This window comes from Anarhichas minor, unplaced genomic scaffold (genome assembly GCF_050575085.1).
Source record: "Anarhichas minor isolate MPS153535 unplaced genomic scaffold, ASM5057508v1 ptg000058l, whole genome shotgun sequence".
Classification (NCBI taxonomy): Eukaryota; Metazoa; Chordata; class Actinopteri; order Perciformes; family Anarhichadidae; genus Anarhichas; species Anarhichas minor.
Window position 1 is genome coordinate 1,715,652 of NW_027466504.1, and position 18,590 is coordinate 1,734,241.

Below are 18,590 nucleotides of genomic sequence, written 5' to 3' on the forward strand. Positions count from 1 at the left end.
TGCCAGTGTACTTGCACATTTAGTCACACATTATACTGGTAAAGCTTTTGTTCAAATAATAGCCAAGTCACAAATAATAGAGATGGTCACCGCAAACAAATTCAGCCTAATTGCTTATAAAGGTCAGGTAAAAAAACCATTAACACTACTTTTATTCCTTCATTATTTACAATTGGTTCCAATTTGGCATTTTTTGCAATTAATTCAAAGCGATCAATGAAACGTAACCTTCTATGCTTGTACTTCAATTCAAAAAAGTCAACAAATGAAGTGAGGGATTGTGCTGTATTAGCTGCTTAAAGGCTTTTAACCTGATGTCATGGCTCACATGGTTAATTCAGCATAATGTACATTTCCAACACTGACTATTAGTAAAACACGGTCATGTCATACACGTCACTCCAATTTTTTTTCTCATAAATACTGTTATTCACCTTTTTCAATTGGTTTCTACATTGTTTTTTCTATTGCTATTAATTCACCATCGGTGAAACTCAAACTCTTCAGTTTTAGGTATACCATAATATTATCAAGGGCAGCTATGATATCCATCCGGATGGATCTATCCATCCAACGGATCCATCCATCCGTTTTCTTAGGGTTGTAAAGATTGGCCGTTACCTGGCAAAATCATTACAAGAGTCTTAGACACAGCAACATCGATGCAAAACTCTGAATCCGACTCCGATTTTGAGGGGAATCGTTCAAAAATGGACCGTCATAAAGGGATATAGTCAGAACTTGTTAAGTGCTATCTGTGTGTATGAGCGGAGATGGAGGCAGTGAGAACCGAGAGAGGGGGAGCAGCAGTCCAGCTCTGTGCAGGTCGTCACTAGTCAACACTGTCATCGCCATTGGATGCAGTAGATTCAGAATGCTCTCTATCTAAGATAAAGAGCATTAAGTTTGAGACATAAGACATTAAAACTGCAATGTGGACACTTTTGTGTTTTATAATTATTCTAAAAAAACTAATTATCCAGTCTACTTTAAAATACAATAGAAAATAATCAGCCCTAATATTAGAAATATTAATAATCATTTTAAGCTGGAGTTACTATCACACTACTTTAAATAATGTCCTATCATTGCTTCTGAGACTAGCTCAGTGCTCGTTTGTGTTAATGACATGACAAATGCTGAACATGCCTTATTATTTGATTTTAATTGCTCAGTGATTGATGTTGCTAGAAGTAGAACTGTCTAATTAGGACAATTTACTGTTGCACTAGGAGTCCAGCAAGACTCGCTGAGCATCCACAAACGGTGTGTTTTCATCTTGCCTCAAACCATGTATCGCATTCATTGTATATTTCCATTGTGATCAACATAGTGTAAGTAGAAACTATCAACAGGTTCTGCAGCAAACGGGACAAGATTTTGGCATCCGAAGTGTTTTGGTTGAAGGAGTTTTGTTGAATGCAGGTAAACTGTCCGTATTAAGAACAAACGAGTTAGAACGTATTTGCTGAAATGTAATCTCAGAATCCATAATGATGGTGAAGGTCATTTGTTTAAAATGAGCTTGTTAGCTGGCTACTTGTGAAACAATCTGGTTTTACACAGTGTCTCGCATCCCAACTTGCTAAACAGACTGTAAACAATGAGCGGCACATGGAGGGAAGTGTTGGCCCAGATATCTGCTGGCCTCACTGGAACCCCAGAAACATAGCTACTTGCCCCCAGAGGCGTATCCATCGTCTGAGCGATAGGGGGTTGTTGTTGATTGTTGTATGAATTGTTCTGAATAAATCGAGCCAAAAAACCTGATCTCATACAAAATGCTAGTCATGGCTGCCAGTATATCAGCTGGATGCCCCTGTTCCCTTTAATCAGCTCATCTGAACCTGTATCACTGAGCTCTCCCAGCTATATTACAGCAGATCATCACCACTGCACACAGATAAGGACTTTCTGGCTGTTACATGATTCAATAGTTAGGTTTTCTGACTGAAGATGGATGGTTGACTTGTCACTACAGAGCACAGCACACACCTGGGCCCTGTGTCCCTTTTAGATAAGGGGAAGGGGAATAACGGGGAAGTTAGGTCTTATGTATCATCATTTTATTCAAGATCTGTACAGCTTCTCCCTTTTACAGCTAAAGAGGGATGAGAAATGATGCTAAGCCACATTGTTTATTGCTATGGAAGTTAAGGTTGTACATTTTTTGATTCTCTGCTCATGCAGTAGTGTGAACTAGCAAGATAATGATGGCACTTAGTTAGTTTATAAGCCTGGCTGTCACTAATAAAGAGTATGCAGTAAACCGCTACGCTGTAAATGAAAATGCATTAGAGTGCGTTTCCCTGCGCTGCTTTAAAGAAGTGCTCCTGCTCTGCATGGAACTTGTTTCTATGACAGTATCTTGACAATATGTCATCACTCTAACCACTGTCGAATGATAGACGAGCAAAACGTCAAAAAGGGAGAATGATTAAGTATACGGATCAAGCAGTGAATGATTGCTTGTCTTGGATTAACTTGTGGAAACACAAGAGCAAGAGAAGACTCCTGTTCACAATTCTCTTTTTCTTTTTTTTCTTGTTTATCTTAAACAGACTGCAACTGCATTTGGTTGGTCAACCCTGTGTTGTAGAATGACAGTAAATGAACCCTGATCCACGTAGATATTGTGAGGCAGCACAAGAGAAATGAAGTGGAGCATCAGTGGAGCCAAACACAGCATCAGGCAGAACACAAGTTTAAATGAGATGAACAAAGCTCCCACCAAAATACTTTTGCCGATTAAGGTTTATTTCTAGTTAAGTCTTGCTTCTGTCAATAAAACTCAACCATTTCCTCCCATTAAACATCTTCGAACAGCTCAAAGTGCATTAACCCTCACTTTACTGGTTTAAAATGAAACATTGTCACTAAGTGGTAAGTTGCATTGACTCTACCTTAATAGCTATTAAAAAAAATGCAAAGTGACATGCAGCTGTGTGAATGGGCTGCGGTCTAGAAGCAATCAACTGAGTCTTATTCATTAAAGAGTATTGATTTAATAAAAAATATACTAACTCATTGTGTCCGATGAATCACTTTATTTAAATTGAGGATTTTGTTCGCGTTTTAGTTTTTTAGGGTGATGAAGTCTAAAATATGAAAACAGCAGTGGTGGGCCGTGCATTTTATACCTGGGCCTTCTGTGCTGTCTTACTGAGTTACGGTTATTTGTTGGTGTAATAATACGTCCGGCGAACGGAACACCGGCCGGCGTTGCCGTAACACCGGCTGGCGAAAGAAGCACCGGCCGGCGTTAACGCAGCACCGGGCTGAATCTCTCCTTAAAACAAGCTGTGCTGGAAGCAGAGCAACAGAGGAAGACAGGAGCTGTGCAATGAAAAAATAAGATAATGGGAAAAAAATGATTAAATTATATAATAGTTATAACTTTGTGATTCTGTTTAGGCCAGCAGAGAAGGCTTAGCTGGCCCTGACGGCCCACCACTGGCAAAACAGACATTTGAAGCTTCATTCTAAAACCTCAGAAGCTTCAAATATATATAAAAGAATACATTTGGTACAGCCCGTCTGAACAAACAAACCTTGACTTTGTTAAATCATCAGAATTGGAGTGTAGTCCTAGACTGTGATTTATTTTGAATGTCCTCATGCCGTCTAAAAGACTATCCTACACTTTGTCCCTCCCTCGTCTGTCTGCAGTGTATCCTCAGTCAGCCGAAGTTCTGGGCTGTAGAAGTCACAGCACTTTGCCTCAGGACCAAACTGGAAAAGGGGAATTCCCGATGTGTCGAGAGAGCCATGATGCAAACCCAGGTAAGGAGATTTGATGGGGGGTTGTATTTCTATTTTTCTTTAGTACTGGAAACATTATTTACATATTAGGATTCACAGTCTGCCTTTTCTAATGACGAATTAAAGTGTTTTTCTATAAAAGCAGTTCAACTTAACCACTCATGGAAATGTAAAAGTAGACAAACTACAGACAGGGCTTTGACCTGCATGGGCCTCCCTCACAGAGAATTATTTTCTCTATGTGCCCAGAAAATTGGAACCTTCATGTTGGAATCAGGTTTTGAGTTGCTTCTCACCAGGTGCAATGGTACAAACAAAAAAGCAGTAAAACCAGAGATGCTATATGTTCTAACTATATAACCGTTATAAACCAACTACAGGCAGGAACATGAACGGCCGTGAAGAGGTCGGACAGCTACTGTGAACCAGCCAGTGAAAACATTATTATAGAGACTTTATATGCTGCTCCCACTGTCTGGTTATTTTTACTGGACATAGAGATTACAGGTCAAGGCAATTATATATTGGCTGGAACGGATCTGTGTCTCATTAAGTATTTGTGTTTGCCAGCCCTTAGGAAGAAGCTTATTCGTGCACAACATGCAACAACTCAGTTTTGTGTGTTTTAAAATATTTTTGTGTTGGTATTTTGCCTTTATTTGACAGTAACGACACTAATTGTTGTACGTTAGCTAGCTAGTTCTACTTTGTTTGCTGCTCAGTGAAACGTAAATCTAGCTAAGCTACAAAGTGACTGAGACACATATTTTGCTAAATCTCATCGTGTCCATTAAAACTTGAGCCTGTGACACTCGGCTCAGTGAGGAAAACATTGAACTGCAGACAAATCGAGCTCGACCTGGCTCACGGCGCCTGTGAGTTATTGAGTAACCTTGTTTTCTCTTTCAAAACAACCCTAAGCACAAAAAGCTGCAAATATACATTTTGAATGTTGATCAATAACAGCCGTGAAAGACGTCGTTATGGGATTATGAAAAGCTGGTGAAGAAGTTCTGAGACTCAAACCCCCGGTTGGAAGATGACGGTTGCTCTGCTCACGCTGAACTAAATAAATATAACATGGCTTGTTCTTCTATTTGTAACGCAACCGTTTCAATCCTGAGGCTATGTTCTGAGAAAAAAATTGGGAGCACTTACTGTAATTTAGAAGTACTTTATGTAGTTGGAGTGCTTTTCCTATAAAAGGTGCAATAAATTGAATCGAAGGTTCAACAAATGAAACGCATTCCATCCTTCTAGTCTCTTTAGCAGCAGAAAATATCCATCCATCCATCCATTATCCAAACCGCTTATCCTGTTGAGGGTCGCGGCGCGCTGGAGCCGATCCCAGCTGACATCGGGTGAAGGCAGGGTACACCCTGGACAGGTCGCCAGTTCATCGCAGGGCACATATAGAGACAGACAAACATTCACACTCACATTCACACCTACGGGCAATTTTGAGTCTCCAAATAACCTAAGCTGCATGTCTTTGGACTGTGGGAGGAAGCCGGAGAACCCGGAGGGAACCCACGCTGCAACGGGGAGAACGGGCAAACTCCACACAGAAGGACCACCCGGGATCGGGGGTCGAACCCGGGTCCCTCTTGCTGTGAGGTGACAGTGCGAAAATATCATGTATGATAAAATACACCATAAATCAACATAATGCTGTATAAAATATGCTTTAACTAAGGGTTAATCCCAATATATATGTATTGCATTGCAATTTGTTAAATGTAAAAATATACATGAAACTTTTATCTGATCAGCCTTCAAACGTATGGATCTTTCAATCAGATTTCATTTAATGCCTTACCTGTACCTGGGGCAACACACCTTCACCACCACAGCCCCTTGCATTGTTTTAACGCAGGACTGTTATTAGTGTAAAGACTTGACACTTGTCTCCAGAATTTCCTGATATTCCCTGCTGGACGGACTATTGTACACATCATCTTATTTTTGTCACCATCACAGGGAATTCAGTATAATATAATAATATATATATCATATAATAATATTCACTATAGTTAATTTACCATCTCAATTACATGTTGGTGCCTCCATGACCAAGTTAAGCAGATGAGACTGAGGACAACTATGTAGAAGAAAAGATGTTCACTTTGTCTAATATGTAGCTTGACAGAGTTCTCCATGTGTGTCCTGGTGTTCTCATGTTTCCTTACCTCCTCATCCCTCACTCCCTACCCTGGTGTTCTCATGTTTCCTTACCACCTCATCCCTCACTCCCGTAGCTGTCCGTGCTGGATCTGTCCCCGTTGTTTTAAAAAGCTAAATAAGTTATTAGCATGACGTCATCCAAACCTGTCTGGTGTACAGCTACTAGAGAAGCTTTGCATGTACTGCTTCCCTTTCCTGCTAGTCTGCTGTTTGATTGTGAGGTCAGGCTGATCTGGGATCAGCGCTGTCACCTGCAGTTTCTCTGCCAAAGTTCTCCTCTCAAACGGGTCTTGGAGGAGCAGTGCTCGCGCTGGCCTGTAGATCGGTCTGTTATCTGTTTGGCAAATTGACAAACGGATAACAGACCGAATGTCATCTTCTGTTTTCCTCTTCCAGGCGATAGTAGACCACTTTGAAGACAAGAACTGTCCCGTAACCGAGCGGCTCAAGGGGTTCTACTCCTGCCAAGCCCCCCCAAGATGGGATGTCCAGGTAGGAAACACTTTATTTTCAAAAACACATTCCAAATTTGAATGTTTTTCATTTTTATAAACCAAGAGAAAATTCCCGAAATGAATAAGACTCTATTAACTTTTCTGTGAAGAGGGGGTGCAGCTAAGCTAAATGCAAACATTGGCAGCCTGTTTTGTCAACGTTAACATGCTCATGTTTAAGATATGTGGTTACCATGGTTTTAGTTAAGTATGTTAGCATGCTAATTTTAGCAAATTGGCACTAAACAAAATAGTGTTGGGGCTGATGGGAATGTCACTAGCTGAGTAAGTGTTTGATCATAAACAAGTATTGGACTGACTGACTGACGTGAGTCTGGACCAAATTCTATTGCAAAACACCAACAACCTGAAATGTCAAATGTCACGGTTGCATTAGATGAATAGTCAGGTGATCAACAATGTCATTAGGATACATCATTTGGGAACCATGCATGTCGATACAAACTTTGAATCAATCCCTCTTTGACTTTGACCTGCTGGTGTCACCAGAGCGATTGGGGTAATAGAAATTTTAAATTTTTTTTAAAATTTATTATACTATATTGATCCCTTTAAGGGGGAAATTTATCTCTGCATTTGACCCATCCCTGTATATAGGGAGCAGTGGGCTGCCAATGACAGGCGCCCGGGGAGCCTGGGGTTCAGTGTCTCTCTCAGGTACACTTCGACACGTGACACGTCCCAGTCGAGGATTGAACCGTTGACCTTGCGGTTCCCAGACAACCCTCTTTATCCAGTGAGCCACGATCGCCTTGTCCACAAGGTTGAAGGAGTGTTGAAGATAGGGAGAGATCAGTGGGGGAGGAGACATCACCCAGACAGCATGTAATAACTGATAACAACAATAAAGCTAGAATTGAAGAGTCTCTATTGCCGCCTCAGGACTTGAGAGCGGGTTGAGTCGGATGATTGCAGCAGGTGCTGTGATGCATTTTCTCCACACTGGAGAACCATGGCCTGCATGTGACAAAGCACTGGAGGCCTATTTATGGTTGGGGCTGGGGTTCTGTTCTTTCTCTGCGTGCGCCATTCTTTGTTTTTATTAAAAAATATTTCATTTGAATGCCTTTAGAGTGAAGGCATTTATACATGTTACGTACTACTGTTGGTTTTGAACATTTCCGGCCTATAACTACACATCACACAGTATATGTTACATCACTGCTGACCAGGTGAAAAACAACATTCAAACCTACAGTACAGCTCATTGTTTCATAGTCGTTACTTTTAGACACTAGTGATGTGGCTTCAGGGAAGACGAGGTTGGATTGTCATGACATTTTGTATAGACTTTCATTGTTCTTAAATAATGTATCCTACTCGGTTTGATGATCCCTGACTTTTCTTCTAGCGCCACCAGCATTAATATCTGATCAATTATTGGAAGGATTGCCATGAAATTTGGTTCAGACAATCACAGTATTTGGTGAACAATGACTTATGACCAGATACCTGCAAACTGATGATTTCCATCATTATAAGCTGTATGCTTAACACGCATGCTAACTAACGCGCACTAAGATGGTGAACCAGGTAAACAAAATATCTGCTAAACATCAGTATGTTAGCATTTTTACTGTGCGCTTGTTAGCATGTTGACAACACTGCATAGCCTCTTAGTCTTGTTCTCTCCTGCTCTACAGAAACAGCTGGCCAGCCTGCTGACGGACCTCGGCTGCACCAGTTCGTCTCTGCTCATTTATGAAAAGTTAGAGCTCTGGGAAGATGTAGTTATCTGCTATGAGAGGCTGGGCCAACATGGCAAGGTACGCACACACACACACACACACACACACACACACACACACACACACACACATACCAAACCAATTTATGTTCTAGCTGTTCCTGTGTATGGCTCCACTGATGTGAGCACATCCCCCATATCAGCAGGATTGCATTAACAATAGCAGTAACAATAAAACATTTGGCAATTAGAAATATGCCCATTTCAGAACCAACCACAGACTCCACAATAATGGTACCTCGTTGTTAAGCTGTAGGAAAGTTTAGTTTCACCCAAGAGTGAAATGCCAAGAATGAAAAGTTTGTTCTGTTGAGTCTGTTGAGAGACTGAACAATTTAAGTCCTCCCACCCCTTACAAAAGGCCCAAAATGGTTTAGTCCACCCATCTGCTTGTCACTAAACGCAGCTATGAGCTGAGTGACTTCTCATGCTGCCTGGAGCTCAAACGATGAACATTAGTCATTTCTTTCCCCAAGACACGCATATCTGAGGAATGTCCACTTTGACCTGTGGATGAGTTGATTAGAATTTAGTGGTCAAATGTCAAGGTCACTGTGACCAATGCTGTCTGTGTGGACAGCAGTTCAGCGGCTTGGAAGCCAGAAAATCTCACAAGCAAAAAACCGTGGCCTTCAGATGCTGTGGCTGGAGAAAAGAAAAGCTGATGGATGCTCTGAAAGTCTTTGGGTTTTCCAGAAACGGAACCAATTAAGGGACTCGCAACCTACAACAATGCTGGAGATCTGTCCATCGATGCTCAACTGCAAAACAGTCTAGTGCTGCGCACAACCATGTTATAATGACCACAAAGTGGCCGTGATTTGTGATTACTGTACTGACTAATTTGGGTTTGGTAGGTTCCAGTCTTTATAAGTTACTGTGGATTATAGGTGGAGTATAGGTGTTAGGGTTAGAGCTGTCGCTATGGGGTTCAGCACATGCAAAGTTGTATCGATTTTTTTTTTTTCACGCACTTGTTCACTGCGCTGGCCTGCTTTACGTCCACACTTGTGACGTATAAAAGTTGGTCAACCATAGATCTGTTTACTTAAACCAGCATTTCTTCAGCTGGCGTAGGTGGAGCCAGAGGGCCCCACAGTTTAGAGAGCTACGCCTATACTCATAGAATCTAGTGTCACAATACGTAACTAACATTCTATATCGTATAGGATTTGCCCTTTCAGAGCTTTCACTATCTGGTTAAGGGGAAGCTGATGTAGACTGTACCCCACTGTGACACTAAGGTCTACAATAAGACAACATACACCACTCCACATAGTGTATATGCCATGCAGATTAAGGTAGGGAAGCACTGACAGTGCCACGTTTAACACCATGTTAGCCCTGTGTGGAGAAAAAAAGGGGATGAGTGATGTTACACTCTCTTCACACAGCACTGCCTGTGCAGAAGAATGGACCATCTATTATGTGCCATAATGGTCCCAATGCGGCCCACTAATCTGTTATCAGATTAAAGGTGCACCGTTTGACACGTGCGTCAAAGTACCACATGAATAGGGATGAGTATCGTTAGGATTTTAGCGATTCTAATACTCTTCTCGATGCTACTTGTCATTTTGGTTCTTTGTCAATACTCTTATCCGTTCTTTTTCATTACTCGATAGTTGCTTTTTTATATTCTATTTAAAAAATAATAAATAACAGCCCACAGCTGTTAAGTGCCAGCTCGTCGTGAACAGCGCCGAGGCAGCTTTTGAAGGTCTGACAGGAGGATGTAGCCGATCCGGCAGCAGGTACATAGATGGATACCGCTAGAAATCTTCATCTTCTTTACTTCTTCACTTGTTGACTGCTTGACAGTGAAGAAAAAATGGGAAAGAACTATGGTCGCAAAGCTGTTACATGTCCCAAGTGCGCATGTAAAGAAAAAAAAATGATTTTACTACATGGCTCAATCTGCGTTTTACAATAGAAGACCAGAGGTATGTAGAAATGTTTGAAAAATCACCCATACCCTTTCAGGGTTAAAGTCCTTACTGTTACCGACCTCATCAGCTCTGAGTCCAATTTGAGTGCTGTGGGGTGTAAAGGAGGATTTATAAAATGGTTTTCAAGTCAAACGTTAGTATTCATGAAAAGTCAGGGCCCAAAAGTGTTCCCACAAAAACAGTACAACTACAGAAAAGGTACAAAGATGGCATTATCCACGATCAAGAAAACAGCTGAGCAAGACTAACACACCCCTAGTTGAAACTTGAAACGCATGCAGAGAAGATGAAGCAGTAGTACAAAACCAGAAACATGATATATGAATAAGTTCAGTCCGTAATAAGCAAAGTCAAAACACACGGCACAGATTTAATGCTGGTAAACACAACTGCAACAGGAACAATAGATGTTCTGTTGCAGTATTCTGTCCCTTCGACTCAACTCCCGTTTGATGCTCGGGATGATTGCTGAATCTTGTTTGAAATGTACACTCTGCAGTAGCCTCATTTTTGGTGGTAGTCACTGTTAAACCTGCTTGATAATGCAAATACCTAATCAGCCAATTAATGAATAAAAGCAGCAACTCTGTGTATAAAGGCATGCAGACATGGTTAAGAGTTTAAGTTCACACCAAACATGAAATTGTGATCTTGGTGACTTTGAGTGTGGCTAGTGTCAGTCTCCTGGGATTTTTACATACAGCAGAGTTTAGAGAGTTTTGCTAAAAACAAAAAGTGAAAAGGTCTTGTTAATGAGAGAGGCCAGTGGTGAATGGCCAGATGGGTTGTAGTTGACAGGAAGGCTCCGATAACCATGGATTATTACCATTATTATGAGGAGGATCTTGAACCAGCGAGGGACATTGTTCTGCCGTATTGTTCTATCGCAGAGGGGAAAAACTGCTGGATCGAGCAGTGTAAATCAAACACACTTTGCTAATGTGTTGTATGTGAACCTGTCACATGATCATCCCACATAATATCTTTGGACTATCTCTCTCATGACTATTATAAACCATATTTTGTCTATTGGCACTTGCTAGATAACAGACAATGAAACTGGACACCATGAACTCTGGCTAATTACCCACATCCCCACTGTGCAGACTTGGAGTTTCACTAATGTACTATGTATTGTATTTTTATTAACATTGATATGCATAGCATGCTAAGTATGTATGCATGCATTATGTGGCCATGAGGAACTCTAGTATGCATTAGTATTCATATACAACAAATGGCTTACCAGCTTCGTGTATTTGGATACTAACACACTCATTCAATCTAGGGTTGACAACTTTGGAGAAAAATTCTTATTATGAACATAACAACGCACATGGCTATTGTTAGTGCTCACAGCTAGCAGACAGGGAGGTAGCCCGTCTAATCATTTCAGTCGGCCAAATGAAATGATTGAAGTTATTACGGTCCTGTGACAGCCACAGACTCAGGATTATTATTTATTTATTTTTATGTCAGAGCATTTATTTATTGATTGCTGTTGGACGTAGAAAAAATAACACAGTTTTCTAAATTCCATGACCTAGAGATGTGCAGACATCGGGTTTGTGGATCCTGATCACTGACCTGAATGTCTAACTCCTCCTGACTGTGCAGAACCCTCAGTGGGACTCCTACAGGCTGTCAGGCCTCCGTTACTCAATTACAGCCTGCTTTGTAAGTAAGCGCTTTTCACAGACATTAGTCACAAAGTGCTTAACAGGACCAGAATTACAAACATAAAAAACACAATGTGACTATATAAGGGCCAATAATTGACATTAAGAACGCACAAAAAACAGAAAGTACAACATTAAAACATGGTTTAAAAGCAGGCCTAGGACATGAGTCGTTACTCAAACGCCAGTCTAATCAGGTGTGTCTTGAGCTGATTTTTGAATGAGTTCACAGAAACAGCAAAATGTAGGTGTGCAGGCAGAGCATTCCACAGCTTTGGTGCTACTGCCTCAAAAGCTTGGTCACCACGGGTCTTAAGGCGAGTGCGTGGGACAGACAGATAATTTAACATGTTTGACCTGAGAGGGTGAATAAGGGTGAAGTAGTTCAGCCACATATGTAGGAGTCTGACCGTGTAGTGCTCTCTAAGTGAGAGTGAGAATTTTAAAGTGGATCCTAAATGCGAGTATGGGGGGGGGGGGGGGGGTGATGTGAGACCGTCTATTTGTCCTAGTGAGTAATCTGGCGGCAGCATTTTGGATTACCTGTCTCTCCGATTGGATTACCAGGTGCTTTTGTCTAATAAAAAAAGTCTCTTTCTCCCCTCTTAAATCATGTAGTGTGGTAGTCCCAGCCAATAGTCCATGTTACGTAGTCACCAGGATCCAAAATAACAAGACAATCCATCTGTCTGTAGTGTGTTTTTCTCTGTCCAATGCTGCTCCTCTTTTTTGGACTAGACTCTGACTCTCCTCCTCTTTTCCTCCATCATAGTGACACGGTATCTTAAAGTAATGCAATGCATCTCGTAAATATTCTGAGACATAATGTAAGAACTTAACCATTGCAAATACAATACAATTCTTACATCCATGACACAAAATCAAAAAGGGGATTACTGCTACATCGATTTATGTTTGCTAGTTTTTCTATTTGTTCGGCTTTTTTTGCTACGTAATTCCTTTATTAAAATTGGAACTTTTTCCATTAAATGACAAAGGAAAACTAGAAAAAACTTGATATAGCTAGAACTCACAAGCTGTCAACATGAAATCATTAAACCAGCCACCAGTGTGCAAAATCCTCTACACAATGAACTTTGAATTCAGAGAGATTAAATACAGAGTTTTCTTCCTTGTTTGAACGGTAGTTTGAATTTCAAACAAACAGTGATGGCCCTAATAGGTGTTTGTTACTGTAACTTTTATTTTAGCAGCTATGCCAACAGGAACATGGCAGCGTGTGGTTAATTATCTTCAGTGTACACGCTGTAATACAAGCTTTGTGTATTATCTTTAATACCAGAATGTTGTATCTTGTTGCACCTTTTCTGAGTTTTTTCCAGGAGGGGTAGGCTCTTGGCCCAGCGTCAGCCGTCTGACAGTAGGATATAGCAGAGGAATGCAGTGAAACTAAGGCTCCTTTCAGGAGTTAGACCGCCACTCTTGACGATCTAAATCAAGATACAGAGATTTGAAAGGAGAAAATAATCCGTTCCACCCTCACAACAGTGTGAGCCTCAGCTCGTCCAAGAGCAATCCAAAGCATGTAGTGGCATGGTGAGGTGCAACGAGTGCAAATGTCCACAGGTTATGTGACAGTCGCTTAACTCGTAACATAATCCCTGCCTTAATTTGTTTTTCTCACAAATTTTGTTCCCAAATCTCCTCTCTTGTGTTTTACACAAAATTGTCTTTCTTATGTTCTTTTATTACTCATTACCTGTTTCACTTTATTTAGTTTGTTCTGTTGCTGCTAGATCACCAGCACTGCCTCACAATTTGTGTTTACATCTTTCCTTTCATCCCTTACAATGAATGTCTTCTTCCTCATCCATCTCTCTTCTGTTTCCTTTCGCATCCGTTGGCTTCAGTCTGAGGAGATTGTTCGCAGAGAGTTGGAGAAGAAGGAGAAGCCCAGTCTGTACTGCCTACTGGGAGACATATTGAGGGACCATCAGTACTACGACCGGGCGTGGGAGCTGTCAGGCCGACGCAGTGCCAGAGCCATGCGCTCCAAAGCCCTGCTGCACCTCCGCAGCAAGGAGTTCCAGCAGTGTGTGGACTGCTTTGAGCAGTCGCTCAAAATCAACACCATGCAGGTAAAAGATACTTTAAATTTTCTGGAAACCACGTATTCCAGATATGATGAACTCTACGCTTCTCTGTGGACACATTTCACATGCTTCCTAGTTTACCTTTACACTGAGCCACACACATGCATCTCTGTTGGCCCAATCACAAATCTGACAATGCATCTTGGTTTTTTTCTGCATGCAAATAGGGGACAGACTTATACTGGTAATGCCCCTGAGGCTGCTTGGCTGAATGGCTAAAAGCTCCAGGGTAAAGGGCTCAAAAGAGAAGGATTGCTTTTGTCAGCATAAATTCAGTGTAACCTGAGGTTCCGTTATCACAGGGACAGACCTTCTCAGATGCTATTTCCACAGACTGCTTACCACCTTCTCAGATGATTTGAGCATTTGGATTTCAATTAGCTTGAATGCTTGTTGGATGCAGTACACATTTATTTATTTATTTTTTAGATTGGACAGCTATCTGATTCTCTCAAGACGCTCCTCTGTTTTTCATGAGGATCTTGTGAGCATGTTGACATCTTATCAAAGTAGTCTCACGTACAGCCTCACAGAACTGTAGTCTTATTAGGATTAAAATAATCCATTACTTTTGCTGATGAACAACTTTTGGATTAATGAAAAAACTAAATATCTCTGCATAGATCTAATACATGGATCTACTTGTATGCTTTCACCCCATATGTGTTGTATGTATGTGTGTGCGTGTTTGGGCAGCTCGGAGTGTGGTTTTCTCTCGGTTGTGCCTACTTTGCCCTGGAGGGTTATGAGGGAGCTGCCAAGGCTTTCCAGAGGTGTGTGGGACTCGAGCCAGATGTAAGTACCTACACACACGCACAATGTCAGTAACTACATCATAATGTGGAAAAGTACAAGTTTGTGCATGGAGAAAATAGCAGTCCTATGAACCTCTCACTTTACATGTAACACTCTTCATCCTTAATTCACAGTCCTTGTCTAGAACACACACACACACACATATATTAAACACACCATGCAGCAGAATCAGCTACACCACTCTTTCACAGCCTCTGTGCATAAATGAGTGGATACTTAAAACAGATTTGTCTCCACTATTCCTCTATATGCTCTATTATTGTTATTATTATTATAATTTTTGTATTATTATTTGTATTATTGTCTACAACTCTCCTTACTATCTCCTTCCCTCTTTTTTCCTTCTTTACCCCCCCTCCACTTTTCAGAATGCAGAAGCATGGAACAACCTCTCTACAGCCCACATTCGCCTCCAAAAGAAGTGAGTATGAGTATGAATGTGGTGTGTGTTGTAAATGTTTGTAAATAACATACCCACAATCAATCAGGAAATATCCCTAACTTTAAAACTTGCATGCATATTTTTAGTCAAGAGTTATCTACTGGCACAAAGGACCTAAACACAACAGAGCGTTATAACAACTTGTTCCTCCGTGAATCGCCACCTTACCGTGGTGGAGTTTGAGTGGCTCAGTGATCCTGGGAGCTATGTTTTCCGGGGCAGTAGCTCCTGGTAGGGTCTCCCAAGGCAAACGGGTCTCAGGGGAGAGCTCTTTGTGTGTGTGTGTGTGTGTGTGTGTGTGTGTGTGTGTGTGTGTGTGTGTGTGTGTGTGTGTGTGTGTGTGTGTGTGTGTGTGTGTGTGTGTGTGTGTGTGTGTGTGTGTGTGTGTGTGTGTGTGTGTGTGTGTGTGTGTGTGTGTGTGTGTGTGTGTGTGTGTGTGTGTCCGTGTGTCCGTGTCTATCTTCTTAATGAACGTTTGCTCACCAGATGTTTAAAAATGAATACTACTATAACTGATGGTAGTGTATTTTGCATATTCATGGTTTTGTCAGTTTATTCACTGCTAACTCGTCTCTTCTTTTGCTCTGTCATTTCCTGTCTGTCTCTTTTCTTGGCAGAGACAAAGCCTTTTGTACGCTGCGGGAAGCACTGAAGTGTAACTACGAACAATGGCAGATCTGGGAGAACTTTCTTGTTGTAAGCACTGACATCGGGGAGTTTGCTGAAGCCATAAAGGCCTACCATCGCCTGATGGACCTCAGGGAAAACTACAAGGACATCCAGGTAAAGGACTGCACTTAATGTCGTCCTGGGCGACATCATACTTCTCTCTCTGACACAATGTAATGGAAGGAATTCATGCATCATACAGCTGTCATAGTGAATCATTGTTCTTGACACCAGTACCAGGAGTGCCTCACAGGAGTGGAGGTTCGTTATGAAAGTGAACGGAGCGGAAACGTACATGTCAAAATTTACAAAATCAATGCTGAGATGGTAAAAGTCAAATGAAATGAACTGGGGAATGTTTTCTACTGCCCACAATACTCTCTATAATGAGACTGAAGTTGTTTTTACATGGGCAAGTTAAATCACTTGCTGGAGAGAAAATTAATTGAACACTTGGCACACCCTTCACAGATTCAAATAGTGCAGCTGGGCTCTACAGTGACAGCATTCTGTATACTGTACTTGCTTCCGTAAATTCACTGTGTGAGAAGTGTTTTAACTTATGCCCTACTACATTGCAGATGACAGTCATTTGTAATCACTTTTGTATATAAAGCTTTAGATTTTATTTTAATTTGAAAAGAATGAAACTGGGTAGATTATTATGTTCTTAAGGAAATCTTTTTTTTTTTTTTTTAAAGGATGGAAAATATCATATAATAAGTTGATTAAGTTATAAGAGTGTCAACAAGAAGTCTTGCTACACACTCATGACTGAAGTCTTTCTGCCATTATCTGCTTCATGTCTCTGGAAGCAAAACACTGGTGACGATGCTTTTTCGAGTGTCTTCGAGCTTTGTGAGGAAAGCTTTGATTGAAGAAAATAATCTTTCTTGAGTGATTGTTGTGATGAGCATTTCATGCAGCGTCAATATAAGACACACACACTGGTATGTGCACCTTTTCTGCTCTGCATCAAATCTATAACGCGACTAACATCAGTTTCACAAGGCCAAAAGGATAATTCAAATTTTCCTGAAAATGACAATTCACACTTTGGTGTTACTTAGTTGTTATTGTAATAACAAAAGTTCAAAAATAGTGTTTGTGTGTGAGTGAGTGAGGCATTCATGTACAAAGTTTGTCTCAACACAGAGCTCATTTTGTACACATATTCTTACACCCAGCATGTCAAATCCAGCCCAAAGACAAACTGTTTTTCCTTTCCTGTAGTGCATCATAATCTTTTTCATCGTGGCCACATGCCGAGTCATTTCCAACAGCTAAAGGAAAAGCCTCGCTAAAGCACACCTCAGTAATTGCACACCCACCAACACATTCTAAGTAGAATATGAACCATCGGCCTTGAATAAACAAACCAACACAGCCAGAGGTGGCGTTATTAATTCTCTGCTGCAGCCCTGTATTCATTTTAGTCTTGTAGCTTTGGGCAGTTGGATTTAAAGGAATCATCTTTCAGCTCAGTGGGACTGGTTGAAATTACAGCTGTGACTTGGAAATTACATCCTGTGTTCAACTAAGACCCAAACTACTTCGAAGTTTCTTCCTTTTGGTGTATCTATGTTTAGACAACTTCTCACTCAGCATGTTCATTTATGCTGGTTGCGCCACCATCAGTCGCATCAATTAGGCTGCAAGATGTAAAAGTTGAAAAGCTCAGCAGCAGCAGCCTCCATGATATGGTTCTAAGTAGATCACTTAGTAAATGGAATTTGGCTCTGGACCTGTTTTCCTCCTCATTCTCTAAATTTCCTTTTACAACACAAACTCACAACCTTAAAGGTTAAAAGAGAATGCTGGGAGTACATATGGTTGCTTTTAGAACACTCTGGATTTATAGATATCTACAGTAGTTCACCTCCCAGCAGTCCCACATCACCAAGCTTTTAGCACAACCTATTTCACAAAGACGCAGAGAGGAACTTCTTTCTGCCACTTCTGATATGCCAGGTCTTGAAGGTGTAGCAGCTGGTTACTCTCCACAGTAAGAAGGTGTTGATCTGAGCAAACGACGCACTCATGAGGGACACAATAATCATTTTCATGTGAACATTGACGGTCCGATGACATAACTGTTTTTAAATGTCTTTCTGTACCTAAGAACACTGCTTTGCGATTGTGCGAACCATGTTTGATGTATTGTACCAAAGCATAATGTATATTTATTTCATGTTGATGTTTTTTGTCTGTGGTGCAGCTTTAATTAGATCCACCACTGCCCCCTCTCACTTTCCTTTCTCAGTGAAACAAACCTGTCAAAGTGTTACATAAGAGTAGTCTCATCACTTCAACTGACTATTCCATTTTTACCGTTCTATTTTGACTAACATCCATCTCACTCCTTTCAATTGTGTTTTGCATAAATAGTGGCGACACTCCTATCACTACATAATCAGATCTCAGTCCCATTTGAACAAAGCCTTATTATATTTCATTTTTCCTCCTTGTGGTTGTTTTTAGCCCAGGTCCCAGAGCACGAGAGTCGGATCAGTCATGAAGGGGAGATAATGACAGGGACCACCATGAATTCCTCTCTATGGAATCTGTAGAGGGTGACAGAAGGGCTTTGACTAGCTGATAGATTTCAAAGGAGCCGAGGGTCACATGGCTCAGCTTTATGCCTCATGGGGTTAAATAGGATACACAAGAACCGTAGTCACACACAGGATCCCTTGAGAGAAAATAGTAGAGG

The 18,590-nt window shown here is 41.1% G+C and overlaps 1 protein-coding gene across 4 annotated transcripts in view; it reads left to right on the top strand.

Moving 5' to 3' along the window:
* ttc27 (tetratricopeptide repeat domain 27) overlaps positions 1-18,590 on the top strand; it is a 73,808-nt gene that overhangs the window by 47,547 nt on the left and 7,671 nt on the right. For 3 of the 4 annotated variants that reach the window (XM_076076680.1, XM_076076682.1, XM_076076683.1), the window contains 8 exons: positions 3,670-3,783; positions 5,273-5,374; positions 6,343-6,438; positions 8,105-8,227; positions 13,708-13,935; positions 14,647-14,745; positions 15,135-15,187; positions 15,826-15,991. In XM_076076680.1, coding sequence (XP_075932795.1) covers positions 3,670-3,783; positions 5,273-5,374; positions 6,343-6,438; positions 8,105-8,227; positions 13,708-13,935; positions 14,647-14,745; positions 15,135-15,187; positions 15,826-15,991 — 981 coding nt within the window. The remainder of the gene's footprint in view (positions 1-3,669; positions 3,784-5,272; positions 5,375-6,342; positions 6,439-8,104; positions 8,228-13,707; positions 13,936-14,646; positions 14,746-15,134; positions 15,188-15,825; positions 15,992-18,590) is intronic. The other variant, XM_076076681.1, reaches the window with a different exon arrangement.